The following is a 22762-nucleotide window of genomic DNA, read 5'->3' on the forward strand; positions in this document are numbered from 1 at the left end:
GAGTGTTGACTGTCTTTCGGTCTATGTGTCCGTCTGTCGCAGCTGCTGGAACCAGATCTTTCTGCAATGTAAACTTGAGCTGAGAGGTGTGATGACTTTTGCAGCCTGTGAGAAGATAGCTTTAGAGTGTGTACATGTGCATAACTGGCAGAGAGCACAATAAATGTGCAATGAAAAACAATGAAATCAATCTGCAGCATGGTTTATATTTTAGTACAGAAATGTACGTATTTCTGCACTAGTACTACCCACCAGTAGTGTAGTAAATATATACATTTATAATGAAAGAGTAAGGTCAGAGGGCCCTCTTTTCTGCTCTAGCAAAGCAGATATAAACCACATTGCAGATTTTATGTAGCATTCATTGATTTTCAATAACTCCATTTTCTATGCTTTCCTTTTTCTCTCTTTCAGCTGTCTCAACGTTTTGTAGAAAGAGAGAAAGAAATTAACCTTGACTGTTCTCCCAGATATAGAACCCAAATAAAAGCCAATCAAAAGCCTTATTTCACACCCTCATGTACACAGTGTAAAGATCACTGCCAGAGTGGCACTCTCATGAGACCGGGCTTGTTCAAATGACGCAAGGGAAATTATCTTATTAGTAGTCAGAGATTACCCCGTGTTATACTAGTAATGATGATAAAAATAGTACCACCACTACTCTTGAAACGAAATAGCCAAATGCCTTTGATACAATTGAATACTGTTTAGAAACCTCCTTAACAGCTGTAAATGTATTGTAGTAACCACCTAAATCACTTTGAAAAGATTGCGTTTTTCATTTCACTCCTCGTGAGCCAACGATGAATCCAGTGTTTTCCTCCCCAAAACTCCTGCCTCAGTTGGCGTCAGTCGTTGGTGTTAGCCTATTTCTGAGAGCTCATGTAGATGCGTTCAACAGCTGGTGTCTGTATTTAAAGAGTGCTACTCTGGAGTGTGCTGCACGAGTGCCATTGACACAGTGATCCTCAAGAACATGAGGGGCACTCTGCTGTTTGCCCCATGCCAGACGCACAGAACATAAACACACAAGGTTGTAGATAGGGGCAGATGGGGATGGCTGGTATAAATAGATGCAGCCATTCTCCTCTAAAGAATCCTAAACACACAAACAAGCTCTCCGTGCTGCTGAAGTGGTGAGCTGCTTCCTGTGGCGAGGCAACCATATGTTTCAGTAAACCTCCTCTTTGATCAAATATAGTGTGCCAACTGTATGCAGTGTGTACTGTAGGACTTACACATATTATACATCCCAACAAAAAATCCTAACATGCATTATAATAACCAGTTGTACAAGTTCTGTTTAGACTGTGGTTAAGTCTCTTTGTCCCAATATTGTTTGATAGTCTGAAGCTTCACTCTAATGAACAAGAGCCCGAACCCTGTGAGATCTACAAAATGTAAGGAGGAGAGGAGAGGAGAGGAGAGGAGAGGACAGGAGGATAAGGGGGCCATCCTGTCTGTATGTCTGCTCCCACCGTGGGATTATAGACAGCTGTTTAATCTGACCAGCAACAGGGACAGGGCACACGCGCCATGCTCTGGATTTCACTTTTAATACATTAGGAAGTCTGCTAGGTCTGCCACCCCATCTGTGGCCATTTGTGCTCCCATTGGGCTTTGTGCTGAAGGACAAAACACTCAAACTGAGAGCATACCAGGTAAAACAGACCTGTGGTTAAAGTCTGGGTCTAGACCATGCTCATGGTCTTGTCTAAAAGCTGCTCTATTTCCACCCACAGGTTTTTATCTGGCTCTCGGATAAGAGCTACTTTGTGATCAAAACAGCTCAGAGTAGATCTGTTTAAGATGCAGATACATTGCTGTTTGTCCAAAACACTCACTATGGAATATTATGCTGAAAACAGAACGACAATACGACACAATCATTACCTACCTCTCTGCCGCTGTCGCTATCTGTCTCTGTTTCTCTGACTCTCTTAACAGCTGTATATCTGCACGTTTGACGTAATCAGGGCTAAAAGATTGCTCACCAAAGAAACAGTCTGCAGTCTGAGTTCTAAAAATGTTCTCTCTCTTCTACTATCCTCTTGTGTCATGATGAAACAAGATGAAAAACAATTCACTGCGAGAAACACAAAACCACAGATCATGTACTGTACAACTGCACACAGTGCTGTGGTTTGTCTAACTTTCTAAAGCCATGTGGGGTCTCATTATAGATATAAGGACATATGCCTCCACTAAAGCCCTTAAAAACACACATACACAACTAAATGCCATCATTTAATGACAAGCCATTAGAAGGCCATTCAGATGCATTTTGATCTCATTTCACATTTGTGGTCTCATTTCACATTGTCATAGTCATCATCCGCTTGTTGGCTATTTGTATTTGTATGTGTGTAAGTGCATGTGTGTTCGTGCTTCCACTGGAAATATAGATGCAACTTATTAGCTTGAGCTAACCACGGCAGAACAGTCCCCTTAAATCCCCCCAGTCTATGCAATCTCTGGTACTCCACAGAGACTCTTGTCGGAGACCACATAGCCCTAAAACTCTCCCTCTGTCTCTCACTCCTTACATCCCTCCCTCTCTCTATCCTTCCCTCTCACTGTAATTCCCCCAGTCTCCAGGAATGCTGTTGTTTTTAATTTCTCCCAGCTGCTCTGGCTGGCTGCCCGGCCGCCTGCCTTCCCACATCTGTTCCCTATCAGGCCGCTGAGGAGTCCACACAAACAGAGCTTGAGCCCCTGGCCCCCAGCCTCCTATCAGGCCTTCATATCAAAACATCGGGATTGTAGCCTAAGACTTAGGAATACAGCACCTATAGCCCCTCCAATATCATACTACCAGCCCAAATGCTATTCAAAAGAAAAAATACTTTTGAACAGTAGCAGAAGACCAATATGCCATCTTTCTGTGACCTTGAGCAATCCACAAAAAGAGCACAATTTCTTTTTGTGTGCCTTATAGTTATATATGGTGATATATGCCTTGTTATCAGTGTGTGTCTGAACAGTATTACAGGTAAGATGGGAGTGTGTGTGTGTGTGTGTGTGTATGTATATATTTGAGTGTCAGCACACATGCTGCTTCTGCAGACTATCCCAGACTCCACTTCATCTTGAGCTAATTTAGAGTTCACAATCTTTAAAGCCCTCACTAATAACAGGGTGGGAGACAGGCCTGTACAGTGCGTGCACACACACAAATAGATACACAGATGTATGCACACATGCTCACAGGTTTTCTGGATGTGTATGCTCACGCTGCGGACACAAAAACATATTTTCCCCTATGTTACTTGAGAATCTCTGTGATAGTACACATGCAGTGCCGGCTGAACAAACATGTTGAACAAAAACAAACTGGGGAAGGGGGGGTGGAGGGTGAAGGGGTTCTCCTTAATAAGCACTGACAAAAGCCCTTGTGTCTTTGATCACCACGAGCAAATCATTGACAAGTCACCAATTTGTCCCAAGTCAAAAGTTTTTTCTTTAAAATGGGTAAACTGGCAAGAGTACCAAGCATAACTTGAGGACAAGCAGGGGGTGAGGATGGATTACAGACATTTTATCCAGGGCCAGGGGTGCTAAGGGTAGAAGAGTTGTACTTCTGTCTCTTTGAGCTGCAGGGATCCTGTCATACAGTGCTTATATCTGTGAAAGCTGTTATTGATGTAATTGTATTGAAGTTCTAGCGACCATCTGTTCTCCTCTGGGAGGGCCTGGCTCCTCTCGTCGGCAGTGAAGTGGTTATGTGCAGCATATCACTGCTGCCGACGTGCACGCAGAGAAAAAACTTCCTTTTCAGATTTTCCCAACGGCTGCTAATAAAATCCAGATGCTAGACTGGAGCTACTCGCTGCTCCTTCTCTCCTCTCTCTCCATCTTATGTCCTTCTACACCCCTCCTTCTCCCCAGTCCTTCTTCATTGCTAATCATTTATTTTGCTCTTTTCACTTCCTCTCTCCTCCCCCCACAATCCATCCATCCTCGCCTCCTTCTTTCTCTCCAGCCACTAACCCAGAGCCATTCCTAAATAAAGGAAAGTATTTGTGACATTCAGCCGAGGCGGCTGTGCCAAGAACAACTCCCTGGCTAGCCAGGCACATCTGGAGTATGTTAGGACTGCACTGGTACCAACACTGGCTATCCCACCACATGTACACACAGCAAATGGTCACAAATACTGGACCATAGGAGTCATAAAAAAACTAGACATACATTTTCATAATGGCTGGCTTGTTGTTTTCATTTCACACTGAAAACGGTAATGCCTGGTAGCTGTACACATTCTGTGTTGTACTTGTGTTGTATACACTTCCTCTGCAGCATTAGAGGAATATACAGTTTATATGCATAATTGTGGAAGTACATGACTACTTGCATGTATTCTGTGTATGCATGTGAACTACATTGGAGTGTATGCATGTGTATTGTGCCTATGTGTGTATCTGTATCTGTATTTCTGTATCTGTGTGTCTGTGTGTGTATATGGCTCTAGGGTCTCTGTGTGAGAGGAGCTGAACACCTGAACATCAATAACTGTCATGTGAGCCACCTGGGACCCCACAGCCAGCTTGCACCATGGGCACACAGCCATCACCAGCACAGCTGCCACAGAGAGAGACAGGAGAGGGAGATATAAGGGAGGAAGTACGAGACAAGAAAGAGACACACACACAGCTTTATGAGGAGGTGTATATACATCTGGGAATGGGTCAAAGAGAGAGACACGCGAGCAGAGAGCAGAGAGCAGAGAGCAGAGAGAAGGAATTACATGTAGCTTCTGCTCTGCATGATAACTATCCTTTGTTGCCTCTCATCTACATCTTCTTTTCCTCGTCCTGTCAGCTGTGTGCTTAATTTTGCCAGCTGAGAGCTCAGCCTCAGGCTGCCATGCTTCAACATCAGATCAGACTTTCTTTCGTCATTACTTTTTCAGATGAGCTCCGTTAGTAGGCTTCATCAGACGAGACATAATTTATCTTAATATCCACTGTTGATATACTGGCATGAAAGAGAGTTCTGCACAAGCCTAAAACTTTGCCTACATCTTTAAGACCTGGCTTGTCTAAACCCGAGTAGTACTGCCAAATTTGTCCAACTTAACTCAATCAATGACTGGCTACACCATGTCTCTTTCCTTCTTCCCATTGAGCATTACATGTCTACTTGCAACACGTGACATGCATGGACACAGATGACTGGCACAGTAAGAGAGACAAAGATGCATTTCTTAATGAATAATTTGAAAATAACCAAACCTGTTTAGTTATTTTTGATACTTTTGTTCTACTACTCTAGTATTCAAACTTATAATATATGTACCACTAATATAATACTATATATAGGTATCTATAGTATAAATAAATCACATTGGGTCACAGGGTATTACTTCCTCTGATTGTCTCATGTGTCTAGCATTGACTGCTTCAATCAATAACTAATAACCATCCATAGGTCTTAAATACACATATTTAAATAGCAATAAAAGAAAAAACCCTCTGTCCCTCTGTCAGAGGATTTTCACAGGGAGTGCACTTATATAAATAAGCTTCCCGATCCAAACACCTGCAGCCTCACCCAGCACCAATTAGCTCATCAGGCTTTTAATTACTCTGTTAATTGCATACAGGCAGCATGAAGGGCAGCCTGGGAATAAGGCAAGGGGGGCCTCCTGAGGACCCAGCCTGACAAGCCTGACAAACAAAGAGGAGCTTTTCTACCAACAGCAGCCACAACAGAGTGGCTCTAGAGGCTGGGAGGAAAAGCAAAAACAGGAGACAATACCTCCAAGTGCCTCATCAGTAGCACTGCAACACTGAGTGATATCACTTCCTGTTCTGATCAGTTAGGCATGGAGGACAGGGACTGTGAACTGAGTGATGAGAGAGGCTGGGGAAAGCAGAGACATAAAGGCGGAGAAGAAGTTGAGAGAAAGGAGTGGGGCGGTGTAAAGAAAGTTATGCGTACATCTGTGAGTGGCTACACTACATCTGGATCAGTTCATATTGGTCACAGAAGGGAGGGGGGTTGGGGTTGGTGGGGAGGGTAAGAGAAGCAAGCGTGGGAATGTCCCACTGTTAAGTTTAGGGCATGTGTGCTTATTGTATTTGTGGGAGAGTTAGGCTGGAGTCTCCACAGAGTGACCTGTCTGTCGCAATATGGACACATGTAAACAGGGCCGCAAGGCAGCTGCCATGAGAAAGGCAACAGAGGCATGAGAAATTCTGTATTTGTTTTCACCTCATGTTATTTGGCATTTATTCTTCATCCTTAGCAAATGTCTCTATCTATTGATCTTTTAGTGTATCAGTCTGGCTGCCTGTCTGTCTCTCCCTGCAGCAGATGTCCTCCCTGCATTTCTTCCAGGAGCAGTGTTTGAGGAGGTGTATCCAGGAAACAGTGGCCGGCGCTCACTTCCTGTGTGACAGGTGTGCGATGGAGGCATGACAGCTGCTGTCCTGCTCTCTCTTTCCCTCTCTGTATTCGTCTCTCCTGTTTCTCCCTCTTTCCAGCCAGCTGCAGCAGAGAGCAGCTCTGTTTGTTCTTACGTCACCGCTGCTGCTTGCTGATTTATGGAACACAAAAGACTTAGATTTGACCCTGGCAACACACATACAGACAGACAGACAGACAGACAGACACACACACACACACCACAGCAACTGCAGCATCTCTGTCCTTCCTCTCATAAACCCAGACTCTTTACGTGTGTGTGTTAAATGCAATGTGTGAATTGTGGCTGCCTATTTTTCCTCATGTCTGCCGCTCTTATGCTTTGTTCACCGTTAAAAACCTGACAGTGAGCTGTCACTTACAGCTATGATAGGAAAACAAACAGCAGATTAGTCATTCTTCTGCTTGATGTCATGTATTTCATTTCATTCAGTCTTAAATGTCTGCTCTGTCACTATGGAGCTGTCAGTGCTGACAAAACTGTCTGTAGCCTGAACTGCTCCCCAGCCTGCCAGCGCTCTCATGCCTCTTCATTTGGCCTGCAGGCACAGTAACAATAGTGCCTGACATTAGCCAGGCATGGGTACGGTGTTTTGTATTATCCCCATAGGTTTTACACGTACACACACATTGACACAGGCACACACAAACCATTGGGAACCAGAATGGGGGGGGGATTGGACAGGTTAGAGAGAAGCTTTGACAGTTTCTCCATTTAGCCCACAGTCAGCTCATGCTGGAAGCTGCTGAAATAAATACCAGCTACTCCTCTGGGACACGAACCGACTACGGGACGCCGTCACAAAAACAGAGCGAGCAGGTGAAGAAAGAGAGTCACTGTGGTGCCAATAACATGCTGATTATGTTAGCTAATTGGCTAATTAACATGACCCGCTGTCATGTCATGGCCGCAGTGCTGCTATTAGAAAGGAAATGTTCTTTTGTGAATCACAGGAAGTTTGAGAAATTCTATTATAACATGTCAGTATTCATTTTCATTCAGTCCTAAGTTTGCTGCATTAACAATGCCACTAATTAAAAGGTTGATTAGTGACAGTTCTGTAATTTGGACAAGAAAACTAAAGCTAAATCAAGCAGAAATAGACTCAACCTTGTATACAATCATGGTTAGACCTTCTTAGGTTGCTGTTCGATAACCTGCAATTTGAACACAACAGGTATTAGTAAAAATACAATCTATTTTTTAACACTACACATCAAGGTAAAAATCTTAGCTGTGCCAGATGATAATGCTTGAATGAGATCTTAGAGAAGGCTCTGAGGATTACACTTTTGTTTACTAAATGCTTAAAACACAGGTAAACATGGATGTTATTTCTAACTGTACCACCAGCCTGTGTCCATCCTCATAAATGATCGTCTGGTAACAATAGCACAGCATTTGCCTCATTTAGAAATGTGCTGTTAATGCGATCAGAAAGTCTATGACAAGTCTGTGAATCACAACAATGTATGTAGGGACCCTTACCTTAAATGATAACGGGCAAAGGTCAGAGCACATTACTAATGGGATGATCTCTCCCTGAGGTAGTACTTTAAAAGGCTGAATGAAAACTATCAAACACAACCCCTACCCACTGCTGAGGTTCCTGGTGAAATTAAATGCCAGGCGATAACTCACTCCTCAAAATTACCACTACTCTTTGACATATCAAGAAAATCTCTGACCTTGGTAAAATGTCCCTGTCCTAGTGAAATTGGTACTTTACATGGGCAATGCTTACATCTAAAGGGATAGCGTTTGTTTGCATCTGCATGCGGGTGTGTAAAGAGAGAGACAGTGAGGCAGAGGAAGGAAGGCTGGAGCCGAGATTAAGGTCTGCACAACTAACTGGTAACACAACGGCACTCAGTGGCTCAGCCTCCCATTTGAAGAGAGACGGAACCATCTGTGTGGCACAGGATCTGTTTCCATGAGATAACGGCTTTTTAATTTCACAAATACTGTACAGAGAGTGAGAGAGCGTAAATGTGAAAGACATGCATTCCTTCCCAATCTCGGCCTGCACGCTCCTCCATTGCAGCACTTCTCAGACGTCCAGAGAGGACTGCTTTGGAGTGGAGGCCTTAATAACTTCAGTCTGTGTTCCTTTGTGCTTGTTTACTCCCTGTCTGTGATAAAGGCCTCGACGTGGGGCAGAAGGAAAGGGAGGGATTGGTCATATCAGGTAGCGGTGACAATATGAACTTCCCATTTTCTCTGTTGGCCTGTCCATTTGGCTTGATTAAAACAGAGCTCGGTGCTACTGTAGATTAACCCAGCTGTTTCCTATGTCTGACTCTGATCTGAACACACTTCCTACCATGAAGTAGGTTAGGGCGGGAGGTGTTGTGGAGAGAATGGGAGAAGGAACAGAAGAAGGTCAACATAAGGTCAGTGGGCAAGTGAGGAAGTGAAAGGTGAGGAGGGAGAGTAGGAGGTGAAATAGGCACAAGACAAGAAGGGCAGGATAAGGAAGCATTTGTTTTTTCTTAGCTGTTGCTGTCAGCTATATGCACGGTACATGTGGATTAATCAGTGTTGTGACATTCATGATTCATTCATTCATTCACATTCATGATTGAGTATTTCTTTACCCTAGAAATGTGCATTCCTTTTGAAATGCATAATTAAGGGTGCAATTTGCCAATGGTGCATATTGAAGTCATTTTGGTAAAATGAAGAGTCAATTCAGCAAATACTTTCTAGAAATACTACTTAGCTATAAATGGTGAGTTTTCAAAGATAAGTAATTGGAGCATTTCACCTGCTCAGCGTGCATGGAAGTCTGGAGAAAAGACACCTGATAATCCCAGTGGATGTGAAACAATGTTGTGACTAACAAGCAGTGTGTTTACTGTATGTTAATCTTGGGAATCTGAGCGGATATGTGCACATGTTGCGAAGTGAATGAGGAAAATAGTGAAAAGGGTGATTTCACACACACATTTGGGGTTTTACTTGGCCTCCATCCTCTGCTCTGCTCCCACGCTGTGGCGTTAGCAGGCCAGCCTTCCAGCAAGTGTGTTTCTCATTCCATCAGATGTTGGGAAGCTGTTCCTTTCTCCGCTCTAGTCTCTGACATTCTCCTTCTCCCCTGAGAAGCTGGGCAGCCATGTCACAGTAATGTCGAACACATGTGGAACAGACCAGGGCCGAGCAGACCAACACACACACACACACACACACACACACGCACACACACACACGTGACAGAGGATTGTGGCCACAACCACACGGGTCTTTCCCACTGTGTATTAGGATAAACAGCAATGAAACCATAGAGATTCACTTCATCACTCTTTAAGTCACTCACTTGCTCCCATTTTTTACACAAAAACACACACATTTACATACTGGTCTCATTAACCTTACTTTAACTGTGCAGTGAGTACACAATTTTTCTGCTGTAGCCTAAGCATCGATGCTGCAAAAGACAGGCTTAATTTGTCATCCTGAACACAGCAATATCAAAGAACAACTACCAAAAGTCAAATACTAAATCTATTTGTTCTCCATGACACAAACTAAACACATGCTGTACGTTCCACCTCTTATTTTGAAACTATATTTGTCTATTGAAGGCTAATGTTCTCACCCTGGAGGCAAAGCTGTGTGACTTCCTACAATCAGCTAATCTGAGAAAAAAAAAAGTCCTCTGTTTTTGGGTGACGAAATGTGTCATGAATAAATAGACACTTTTGAGTACATTTCACTTAGAATGGATACCTTAAACATATTTATACATGTCCAAATGCACAAATGTGAACTGTTTACACAAATAATTAATGTACTGTTTGCGTAAGAATACAGCATTAGTAGAGGGGCGGTTCACTCCTTCTTAAAATATACACACACAAACATAAAGTAAATAGGCTACACATGCACTGTGTAACTTTGTGTCATTGCAAGAACTTATAAACCACCTGATGTAAAACCCTAAGTGTTCAGATGGCCATCTATTAATTAAATCATCTCAAGAGATGATTTGATTAATAGAAAGAAGAAGAAAAAATACTCTGCTTCACAAAATGGTATATTTTGGTATATTATTCTTACCTCATCTCTAATGTTTCTTTTTTCCCCTGTTTCATGTATAGTTTTACCTCTTAAAGCTCATTGGTTCAACAGTTCCCAACTGATAGATGTGCATGATGTGGGGTCACGAGTAGATACTTCTCCTTTTCAAGGGATCACTTAATATAAGATTTAATACTGTATATATCTGTTTGCTGACTTTCAGGAAAATCATACATATACATACACAGACAAGTAAATACACGCACACACCAGCCTGATGTCTTTGGGTTATGTCAACCGCTTGGCTTGTCTTGTTTGCGATGGCCCAGGTGTCTGTGCTGTGCTGACCACCTGACCGGCTCACTGTGCGCTTGCAGCTCCCGCCCACTCGAGGCCATCTGCTCCACTCATTAATTAGGAGACAGCCAGTTTCACCTGCACTGCCCGCATTTAGATTACAATAATTACCACACACATACACACACACACAAACACACACACACACACACAAAGTGCACTCAACAAGCCCACACACTCGTACAGTAAACATGTAAACTGTACAGATCCTGCAACATAAAGTGACAGTATAGACAGTCAAGGTGCGGGTAAAAAAGACAACCACCGGACACAGACACTGTTAGACTGAGATGATGAAAAATACTAATGACTTTCACTATTTCCTGCATTTTCCTTGTTAAACACCTGATTTATAACTCACTGATAAACTATCTGGTTAACATTGGCACATGCAAGAGTACAACAAACATTGTGCCTATTATACACTGACAATAAAACATTAGGCATGATGTGCCTGAAATAGCAGCAATGAATCACAGAATAATAAAACAAGAAAACTTATCATGAAGCAAAGGGAAATATAACATTGCATTTGTCATTAAATGGCAGAGACCCTGCTCTGACTCTCTGTGGCTTTGCCTGATGCAGTTTCTGCTGAAGAAAACAAGTTGTCTTTTAAAATCCTGTGGTATGTTTCCTTCTGTATATTAAACAGAAGACGTCCCAACCATGCACCTGTGGTAGATGGGAACTGAATAAACACTCTGCAGGCTGGGGTCATAATCAGTGGCCTGCCTTTTAAGAGAGCTACTTAATGATGAAGTGGGGACATCTGCCTTAGCAGGCGGCTGGCCAGGCCCAGCTGAGCGATGGGGCAGCCAGCTTTGGAAGGAAAGAGGCAGAGATGCTCGGTTGGTGGTGGCGGAGGTATAATGTGTGGTGAGGCAGGGTGTCTGCACTGCGGTTTCACCTCTGCAACCTGCCATCCATTGTTCAAGACTATTATCAACTGTTCAATTATTCAGATGATATTTACCAGGGCCAATTATACAGGGCAGTGTCCTGCAGAGAAAATGGCCTGAGTGTTTTACTGTTGCACTCACAGGCAGAAGAGTGCGCTGATGAGGCTGTTCAACTGGGGGTAGAAACCTTAAGCTGGACTTGTGTTGCCTCAGGGAGTGTCCCCACAGTCACAAGGATTTCTATCAATTATACCACCATGATTTCAGCTTTTTTACTCACTTTTCAGTTGTGTTTATTTCCTTTGGTTGCCAGAGTCTTCCTGTTTAACACTCCCCCTACCTCTGTCTCCACAAGTTGGTAAAACAACTTGGTGGCTGTTTTGAGGCACCATGGAGTTCAGTTAAGGGTAAATGTCTAAAATGATTGCTTCACACCCATCACCTCCATCCAGTCCAGGTGGACAACAAGTTCATAGAGACCAAAGATTTTGTGTCATCACTTTGTCTCAACATCACTTTGATGTGCAGCACAGACTGATGGAGCAAACAACTCATGAACTCTCTCTCTCTCTCTCTCTCTCTCTCTCTCTCTCTGTCTCTCCTCTCATTTCTCTCTGCCACCTCAGCTCTCTCACAACATTTCCTTCACTTCTATAAAGTAAAAAAAAAGTACACATATTTTAATAATAATAAATAATAATAATAATAATAATAATTATTATTATTATTATTATAATAGTAAGAATAATATAAATAATACTATCCTAATAATAATTATGTTTTAATATTTTTACAAACTCACTTTAATGCATGCCTGGGCAATGTAAGGCAGCTCCCATGTCCCCATCTAGGCCTATATGCCGTTTTATAAGCAACAATTAAATAAGAAACGATCATTTACTAGGCTATTACTTTCAGAGAACGCATTGTCCCTATATTCAGTGTCCCAAACCGACTGAAGGCAACTTAATATGTGAAAGGATGAAATTAAAGTAGGCAGAATTACAAGAAAAAAAGATAAATGCGGGGGGGAAACATTTTGGAGAATAGGTAGGTAGCCTATATGAACAGTAGCCTGTTTTGTCTTCACCTTCAGATTAACACGCCGCTCTACCAGAGCTGCGAACATCATGTTGAGCAGAACGTGGTAAAACTTGAGACATTTCAGCTGTCTAAGCCTTTAAATATGAAACACGTCTTCCATTGTAACAAATGTTCCCGAGAAAGGACTAGGCTATTTAAAAAAAAAAAAAGAATATAGGCCTACGCTCTAGCAAACCATTTGCATTTGAAAACAATTCACACCAGTAACAAATGGATTGCCCCATGATTTGCTTGAATAGCCTACAGTCGAGTTTGCAGGTTGTACTTACTTTTTGAAGGTCGAGGTCAAGCTGAGGTAATTGTAGCGGTGATAATCCACACCGAAAGGTTTCTAAAACAGGTTTTAGATAGTCTCAATCCTCATTATTTGGGAAAAAAATAAAGGTAAAGCCTTTGCTAAATAGTGCGGTTCAGGTGTTATCTCCTTTTTTTGCTCTTGAATATTGAGAGCAAAGAGGGGCAGAAGCCACAGTCTAGCACAAAAGAAAATGTTTAACTTTCCTTTGGGAATTCAAAAGGGGTTTTGACTTTCCAGGTTTAATAAATTATGAGGTATTTCTCTTCTCAGGTATATCGAAAAGGGCAGAAATAAAATCAAAGCCAGGGCTCTTGGGTCCTTAAGCACACTGTGATGTCTTTGGTTTTGCAGTCTGTTTTTTTTTTTAAGAAAACAGCTTTTCAGTGTTGAAGGTGATGTGAACAAGTCATAACTTGTCCCAGTCATGTAAATCCGCTCTCTTGCTCATTTTAACTATCCCAGATAGAAGAAATAAAAGGAAAAAAAAGCTGCAAAAACGTCCCTTTTGTTCGCAGTCCTTTCTGTTCTGTTATAAGCAGACGAAACTATTAACCGGTTTCTATTCTGATGTCAAGTCCACAAATCCTCGCGTCTCCCATGTAAGAACGCAAATGATTAAGATGCGGCTCCTCTTGTTTGCAGGGTGCGTCTGCTATTCCTCCTGTGACAACTTTAACCCCCTTCTTCTTTAGTTCACAGTTCAGCCACAGTCCGCGGTGTCAGGAACAAGTCCTTATACATCCGGTGGGATCAATTTAAAAACACAGTTTCTTTGCAGCCTGTGGACAGACTACCACGTTTTCTCATGTGGTCCTGCTCCTCCTCCGACGCGCCGATCCTCCGCCGACCTGCCTTCAGATGGTGTTGTAAAAGATTCACTTCTCCCGTGGAAAATCACAGTCAGTTGAGCATATTTTAAGGTTACTTTTCCCGTAAATTAACAATGTCGGGTCTTCAGACTTGTTGTTTGGTCTTCACTGATGAGTGGAGCTTACGGGCCCACTGTACGCAGTAACGCGGCTTTCTCCTCCTCCTCTCACTGTCCTCGCTGTAGCCTTCTGTCTGCGTTTAAACACCATCTGGAGCTCCTACCCCCCCATGCCCCCTCCTCCCCCGCTCTCTCTCTCTCTCTCTCTCTCGTTCTCGGGCACCATCAGGGACAAGAGCAGGCATATATTGTACAGGAATCCTCTCAAAATTTCTAAATTGAAGAAGATCCAAACTGAAGAGTACATAACCTCATATTGGTACAATATTATTAAGATCATTGGAGGCTAAATATAGGACTACTGCACTATATTTCAGAACGATATCTGCATCAACGCCTTTGGAAGTTAATCAGGGATCATAGGCTAATAAAGAATAGTAAATAATATAAGTTACATGAATGCGTGGCTTGCAAAGTGTAGCCTAAAGAATTGTTTTAATTCTGTCGAATTATTTCAGTTATCAAAAAGGTCAAATCAAAAAGCAGTAAGAGCTGAGGAAAATACAACTGTTTTATTGTCCCGCTGTCTGCCCGTGGGGGCCGCTGTTTCCTCATATCAGGACGACGTGAGCAACAAGGAAAGCAAAATTGAGTACATAAGACTGCAGACTTACTTTGTGCAGCACTGGAAAATATACATGAACAGCTTTCTGTTGAATCAATTCAGAAGACTGTCTGCACGTGAGCTTGTAAAAATGTATAAAGGTTTCTTTGTGATGTCAGGCTAGTCCTTCATAGACAGGTGGGTGGACTGACTTATTTATTTTCAGGGACAATGCACATTAATTAGCATCACTGTAAATGACAGATTAATCATTTAGTCTGCAGATGAAAAAAATGACTTTTGGTGGACTTTGGCACATTTACAGTAATGTTTATTAATGTGCACTACCACCAAATAAATAACACAAATTAGATAGGCAGACAGAACAGTACGGAGAGGGACAGGGAAAAAGGCAGGTACATCTGGTTCCTCTGTAGTGAGAATCCTCCACCTGTCCACTCTGGTCTGTTAGTGCTTTTGCTCCACCCACCTGCCCTTTCTCTCCCTCTGGTGGACACACACTCACACACAAACACATAGCCATAGAGGAGGACAGAAGACAAAGCTGACACCCTCCTGACCCCTCCTGTGTCTACAGAACAAACAGAACGAGCTTCTAAAGTACACACAGACAGCTGCTCTGCCCTAACTCCAGTCCCACCAGCCTCGCCAGCCTCGAACACAAATGCTGCTTTCATATGGAGGACTTTTGAAAAACGCTCCAGTGCTGATTAAATAATGTGAACAAGTGTGCAGGGGGAAGCCCTCAGCGTTCTTTGATTGGAACATAACAGTTTCCCGCATGGCCCATGAGAAGGAATAAATTCAGGTAACCTAATGAGAATTTACTGTAAAGCTGCTGCTGTAAACATAGTCAAACACAAACACAAACAGTGAAATACACTAACATTACACACATAAACAGATGCACAGGCCATTACATGGGTCTGTCAGAGGAAGCGTGTGTTGCATACCAAGGTGGAAGTACAATTGTCAAGGAGACGGATGGAGTGTTTATGAAACTCACTCTCTATATTTTCTTTCAGAGTTATAGCCCTAGGTGGCTCTGTATATACCTGTTGTCATCTCAGGGCATCCAGTACCGACGCTTTCAGAAAAGTGACAAAACATAGTTATTTGACGCTGAAGGTAACCTTCGGGTGAGTCTCTATCATATATAAAAGAAGTGGATGTAGTCATCGTGACATCACTCGTTGGTTTCTGAACTGCCGTTTTGAAGTTTTTGGCCAATAGAGTGCGCCATGTTGATTTTTTGCAACCAAGCTAATGGCTAGCTTGGTGTGGAGCTAGCTTGCTTGCTTAGCTAGGTGCATCTGTAATTCATCTTAACTGTCATTTTAACAGGGCTGACAATTTGTCTAGCAAACTTCAGTCTTAAAATTAAATGTACTTACCAGAGAAAGTGAACAGCCGACTCGTAATACGCTTTTTTAACGGCGCTGGTTAAATTTAAACAGTGCCGTGGGTACGAGTCACTCTAGCCTGATTGAAAGGTCACCATAGTAATGACTTGTCAATCACAGATAATCCCACCCTGAAGCATTTATGGTCTATTTTCCTCTAAATGGGACCATAATTTACTAAATGAACATCATATTCTATTGAAGACCTGAAACTAGCGATTGAGTCCATAAACTCTTTAGGAAAGTGTTCACTGAAGTAATAAATCAACTGAGAAGTAGGGTCATTTTACCATTATTTCTAATGGATCCGGAATTCTTTTTGCAACCAGAAGAGTCGCCCCCTGCTGGCCGTTCAATAGAATGCAGGTTTATAAGATAAGATAAGATCAACTTTATTGTCCCCGAAGGGAAATTTGTCTTGGGCATCAGTGCCGCATGAGGCTGCAGTAAGCAACAGTAACACATGTGGACTTTACATTCACATACATCATACAGTCCGCACCATACAAATAATTACGCTTTGTCACGCTATCTGAAGACGTCAGTAATGACGCGCTGAGATGAGAACGAATTGAAATGTGTCTGTGTCTCCTTAGTATGTTACTGTAGGGGGAATATTTGTTTCCTGTGCAGAATACTGAAAAGGAAAGGTGTGTGTGTGATTGTGTGTGATTGTGTGTGTGTGTGTGTGTGTGTGTGTGTGTGTGTGTGTGTGTGTGTGTGTGTGTGTGTGTGTGTGTGTGTGTGTGTGTGTGTGTGTGTGGTCTTGAGTGACAGAAAGGTTGGCGATGGGGGTTGCATCCAAAGAAAGGATTCCTGTCAAGGTGACAGCTCCAAGATTGACAGGATGCTATTCTCCTCGGGAATGGCGTCAGTCAACCTGTCAGCCTCCCTGTACGACAGCCTCTCACTCCTCTTAATTTGGCCTTTTGTTGAGCGGTCACCGGGTTAGCTCTGACACTCCATGTGGCCGACCTGATAAAATGCACAATGAAACACACACAAGGTGGGAGCTCGCCTTGATGAACTCTCTGTGCCATAATACCGCGACTCGAAGTCCCTTTGATGGCATTAATGACGAAAACAGCTTTGTCTCCTCTTTCTTTCACTCCTCTATCTCTGTCACCTCACAAACACACCCCCACCCTGCTCTGGACTCTGTTATGTTGACAGCACCTCGAGGATGGTTGAGCACTCACTGAGATACAAGGACCACATTCGGTCATTGTGCTGGTATGGAAATGACTATTTCTGTGTGTGTGTGTGTGTGTGTGTGTTTATCAGAGTTAAAGCACAGAAAGAAAGAGAGAAGTTTGCAGCATTTCCTTCACTCACACATTGTAAATCCTTTCCTATAGTGGCAGTCACAGGCTAGTGTGTTGAAATGAGATAAGGCCCTGAGTCGACTGAAAGGAACGCAAGACCCATTGTGTCCCTGCTTCTCTCTTCTTCTATCCTCTCTTCTCTTGTGCACCTTCAACAGACCACACTCTTATGTTAGTTGCCATTAAAGTCACCATTGTAGGTTCCAGGCAGTCATGAAAGGGGAAATAGTACATCTCACTCGATCAAAACAGGGGGAGAAAAGTAACTGACTTGTGTTATATTGATTGAAATGCTGATACAAATGATTGGTTTTGTGCTGAGACATTTCCCTTTGAGTCACATGCATCATATGAGTTTTGTAATTTAAACACAGTTTTCTTGAATAGCGTCCTTAAGAGGATGTTGTTCTCTTGGTTTGGATGTTAACATCCTTGATGTGTGCTCAAGCTGCTCCACAATATTATGAAAGAGGATGAGACAGAGAGTCTTTCTGTAATACAACATGGTGTAACGGATCATTGACCCACCCACTCAAGCACGTACGCTGGAATGCTGCTTTTACAAATTGCACCCATAGACCCCCCCTGACATTTTGTTTGCAATCGAGCAGCAAAGTGTGGGTTGTTTGAATCTTCCAGACACAATGGGAATTCAACTTCAAACCATGCTCATTGGAAAGAATGATGTCCATTGAAACACTTGACTCTAATAAGAACGCTATACAATGCATCATGGTAGCTGTTTCAGTATGTCTGACTATTTTTATTCAGATTTCTTTTATCCAATTTGGGGTTTTTTTTGCAAACAGCGAAGTATGGCCCAATGCAATGCCTAAATTATATTTCACAATTCTTAAATATTTAATATGCTTACAGGCCTTAATTTCTGAGCCAAGCAAATCACTCATGTATTGGCCCATCTCTTATTTCCTGAGAGATGAAGAAGAACATAGAAAATGAGGATATATTACAGTGACTGCTAGGCTGAGTAAGAGCACTGAATGTAGGGTCACAGCTGACCAACAGAAGTGCAAACTGACAAAGGAGGAAGTGACACCTGATTATATCAAGTGTTGACTCAAGAACAGGATATGCAGCTTGAGCACAGAGGGAAATGGACAGTAAAAAGTCCCTAAAAAGTATGTAGGTGAATATGTCCCCAAGCATTCACATGAGAAAGTCACTGCTATGTACACTGTCTTTCCCAAGAGACAGTGTGTGTGTGCGCTAGTGTGTGAGCGTGCGTGTGTGAGTGCGTGTTTGTGTGTATGCAGACAGTTGGTGGTGCTGGCACTGGAGATAGTGAGTGGAGGGGGATGAGGCACTATATCAAGTTGTGAACATCTGTTCCTCATAGAAACCACAAAACTGGTGCTGAGGAAATAGAGAGGGTAACTTCTCTCTCTCTCTCTCTCTGTCTCACACAAACACACACGCACACACACACACACACGCACACACCTCTCACCACCACCTTGCCTGTCCTCCCACACATGCTCCTCACTTTTTTCCATTCCTTATTTACCCAGTTTTTATTCTCCTTCTTGCATCATTATCAACCCTCATCTTTTCCCACATTTTTAATGATATCTGTCACACTCATTTGCTTGCATCACTGCCAGAAGTACTGTGATGTCATCATTAAGCAAGATTTTCATATGTACAATCAGGTTGTAAAATGTTATTACAAAATGTGTCTAATTTCTGGTCAGTCATTCTGGTCGTGATAACAGTGTTCATCAGCTTAACTGCTGAGATATGGTGACTTGGCAAAACTGCAAGACAAACCACTTATGCAGAACAGGGAAGAAATATTAAATCTTCCACAAAATCATAAAACAGTATGTATGCGTGGTGGTCCAACCCCAAATTGACTAATTGCGTGAACAAAGTTACAGTATATACTTATGTAGTTACATGAAAGTTATCTCTTTTTGTGAGAGGAAACTGTAAAGAATAGCCCATTCACAGCTATAGAGGATTAGGATTGGCACAAAATTATGAAGTCTATGATACAGCAGACATGAGCCAAGGCTTTGTTAGGGATTCACTGCACCTTTTCCCTCAAAGTCCCTTGATTTAGTCCTTGCTCCTTTTCTTCCTCTCTCCATCTCTCTCATTGCCTTCCTCCCCCTATCTGGGCCTGCTGTGAGGGTGTGCTAGTGCTGGGTGGCAGTTCCTTATTGTAGAGTGTCTATATGAGAGTGTGTGTTTGTGTATGTATGTGTGTGTCTGTGTGTGTTTGTGTGTGTGTGTGTGTGTCTGGATGCTGTGCGCGGCTGATAAGACCCAGGGAGAAGAGCCAGTGTGCCGACATATTCTTGCCACCGCGGTTATCGCCCGTCGCAGCTGTGCCTGAGCTCTGCGACATCTGCTCCCTCACAGGAAGCCTATGCTGCAGCTCACAACACCTCACACACACACACACACGAACACATGCACGAACACATACATTACTACTACTTCTCTATACAATGTGAACATATCGCTGGACTATACACCCACACACAGGCCAACAGATACATCAGGTAAACTACTTGAGACAAAGAGCTGTGTTTACAGTTTATATTGACACATTTTGATTTCCTCAGCATATGTATTTGTGTGACAAATAGGTTGGAGCACCGACACCAGAGTTCTACTGGGTTTTTATCACAGAATTACAGGGGGTATGCTTATGACTAAGCCTAATTATAGACCCCTTATCACTGCAACGTTCACAAAGCTCATTACTGCCAGGAGACGGCAGGCGCTGCAGGTAATTCACTCCTTTGGGTATTAGTCCTTGCTCTGGCTTACAGTTTCTACACATTTAGAGTCTGTAAAATTGGGCCTTTAATGTCTGATTCTTAATGCATCTCACTCTCCTCAAATCCATTGCTGATTTAAGTGAAGGTTTTCATTTTTACCTAAAGGCACTACTTCACTGTTTTCAGTGCTTTAAGAATCAATTACATTGTTTTTCTTCTCTTCCTTTTTTTTCCTGGATGTCTTTCAAGTATCCCTCATTTATCTGCAAAATGCTCTCTTGAAGTTTTTCCTCTGTCATGCACGTTCATGACCTGCATGTGTATTATGAAGTCATCAGAGCTGAACAGTGAAACTCCAGAATCTAGTTCTGTTCCCTGAAGCCTGCAGCTGTATGGGGAAGCCCAGAGGAAGACTCCCCCACCCACCCTACGCTCTTTAAGCCTCTTTCCCTTTCCTTTCTAGTGCCACAGGACAAATCAGTTCCACTGGGCTTGTTAACTATAATGACGTTTGTGGATAATGTTTATTTGTGCTTGACAGCTTAAATGGAGACCATAATACATGAGAATAAGAGGATGCTGTTGAGAATAATAGCACTTGGTGGCCAATTTAATCCTGATTCATGTTTGGTCTTTAAAGTGAGTTTGTTTCATATGAAAGCTAAATGCACTAGGAAACAGATCATTTTACACATAATTGCTTTGAAGAAGAAAAGTCATTTAGATGGTAATGTTTGATGTCATTCTAACCTTGAAGCCACAGCTTCAAATAACAGGTCTACTTGCAAGACAAAGAAACCTCACATTGTCCTTATAGCATGTGCCGCTAAGTCAACACAAACTGATTATCCGTCAATCACTCCAACTTAATGAGAAGACCTGACAGCTGCGGGAACCTCCATCACTCATCACGGTAACACACTGCCAAAAGATTTCTTAAAACAGGTCCTTTAAGATGACAAGCTCCTACCTTCACTACATCTGTAGTGGCTGCTGGTGGCCATGTTTGGATCAAGGATTCCAGGCTGCGGTCTGTGGGCAGTGTGTTTATCCCTCACCTCTCTGTGGCTGATCAGTGTGACTGTGGGGACACGTGGAACAAACCCTGCAGCAGAGGAAGTCCCAGCTCTCAGGTCGGCCTTTTTCTGGTGCTCCAAATGGACCTCAGCAGACATGTTCGGACCTTAAAATCACCACTGCCACGATCTCAACTTTCCAATTTCTTTGTGAAGTGAAGGGGTTCAAGGTTTAGGTGACACACTGTTAGTGTAAAGAACTGTATGCACACTGACAGGGCAATCAACAGAAAAAGTCTCTATAAATGCCAATACGCTAGAAGGGTTTCCTTTTTGACTTTCTCTTCCATATGTCCTTGAGGATATTTTGCTTTATGATGTTCAGCCAGTTTGCATTTGAGGCTCCAGTAGATCATTGCATGACCCACTGAATTGCCATGAAATGACTTAGTTGTAATTAAGCTCTGAACAGAGAAAAAACAGAAACAACCAATGGTTGCGTCCTCTTCTTACTTTCACCTCCTCAAAGACTTTGATCCTTGTTGTATCATTGTTCCTGGAGTCCTCTGGTATTTTTTCTTTGCTTCATGTCTGCATATAACTTCGCGTTAGAAAAATCCATGATAGTTTTAAGTTAATACACACGACTTACAGTCTGTCTTCAGTTTCTTTTGCCGTGCCCTTTAGATGTACTTAGCACATCTCGTGTGTAAATCTACATTTCCTTCTTTTCCATTCATCTAGTTCTCTCGCTCTCTCTTCGTTCCCTTCCGGCAGAGTGTGTGCGAGAGTGTGTGTATATCAGTAGCAGGTCAGCTTGTTTCGTGGCTCTGACTGAGGGGCTGTGCTCTCATCTGAACCCTCCTCCTGCCCTGCCTGCCACTGCAGCTTAAAAGAGAAGTGTGTGTTAGTATCTTACACTTTGTGTGTATTTCTGGGTGTTGCAGGGCTGCAGCCCCTTGGGAGGCCAAACAGCAGTGCTGGCTGCGGTGATAGCAGCATGCAGCAGCAGGCAGCAGGACCAAGGCCTCCATCTGGGCTTCCTCTGTCAGGAACCAGATGTGTCTGCGGCCAGCAGCCACTCCCTCCCTCCTTGCATCCTCATTCTAAGTTAACCTCCTTTGCCTCCTTCCCAGGATCCTTTGCTTCTGTGCACCTTGCCCAGTGGCCATAATGACGCTTACTGTTGTCCCATCCAAATACTTATTCATCTGCTCATCCTTTTTGATTTGTGTGTGTGTAACTTGTCTTTCCCAGCGTCAAATGAATTGCTCCAACTTTATTTGTTGTTCTTCTTCGCCAGTATTCACCAGGAATTAACACCACAATTATGTTTCGTTCCACAGAGTTTGGCATGGCTAACTTGTCTCACCAACTCCACGTTTACTTCTCATTTCATGCATTCCAGATAAATAAAGAGTTTTTCCCATGAAAGACATCCCGATGAAATTGACAAGAATTGGGCCATGCAAGTTTCTTTGACATGAAGATGTAAATCTTGTATTTCTGCTGTAATTGTACAGTAGCTATTTCTATCAAGTATCACTTGCTACACCACACAAAAAGAGTGGCTTTTTTTCTGTAGTGATACCTTGAAATGT

At 42.7% G+C, this 22762-nt stretch overlaps 1 protein-coding gene across 10 annotated transcripts in view; it reads right to left on the reverse strand.

The window, feature by feature from the left end:
- The window catches only part of cbfa2t3 (CBFA2/RUNX1 partner transcriptional co-repressor 3), a 42312-nt gene extending 20291 nt beyond the window's left edge, over positions 1-22021 (reverse strand). For 2 of the 10 annotated variants that reach the window (XM_038701331.1, XM_038701329.1), the window contains exon 1: positions 21116-22020. In XM_038701331.1, coding sequence (XP_038557259.1) covers positions 21116-21320 — 205 coding nt within the window. In that variant the 5' untranslated portion in view covers positions 21321-22020. The other 8 variants (XM_038701327.1, XM_038701326.1, XM_038701336.1 and 5 more) reach the window with 6 other exon arrangements.
- Positions 22022-22762: the final 741 nt, after the last annotated feature.

Source organism: Micropterus salmoides, unplaced genomic scaffold, assembly GCF_014851395.1.
Source record: "Micropterus salmoides isolate LMB-PRFRI ecotype aquatic unplaced genomic scaffold, ASM1485139v1 Ms_hic_scaffold_6, whole genome shotgun sequence".
In the NCBI taxonomy this organism is placed as follows: Eukaryota; Metazoa; Chordata; class Actinopteri; order Centrarchiformes; family Centrarchidae; genus Micropterus; species Micropterus salmoides.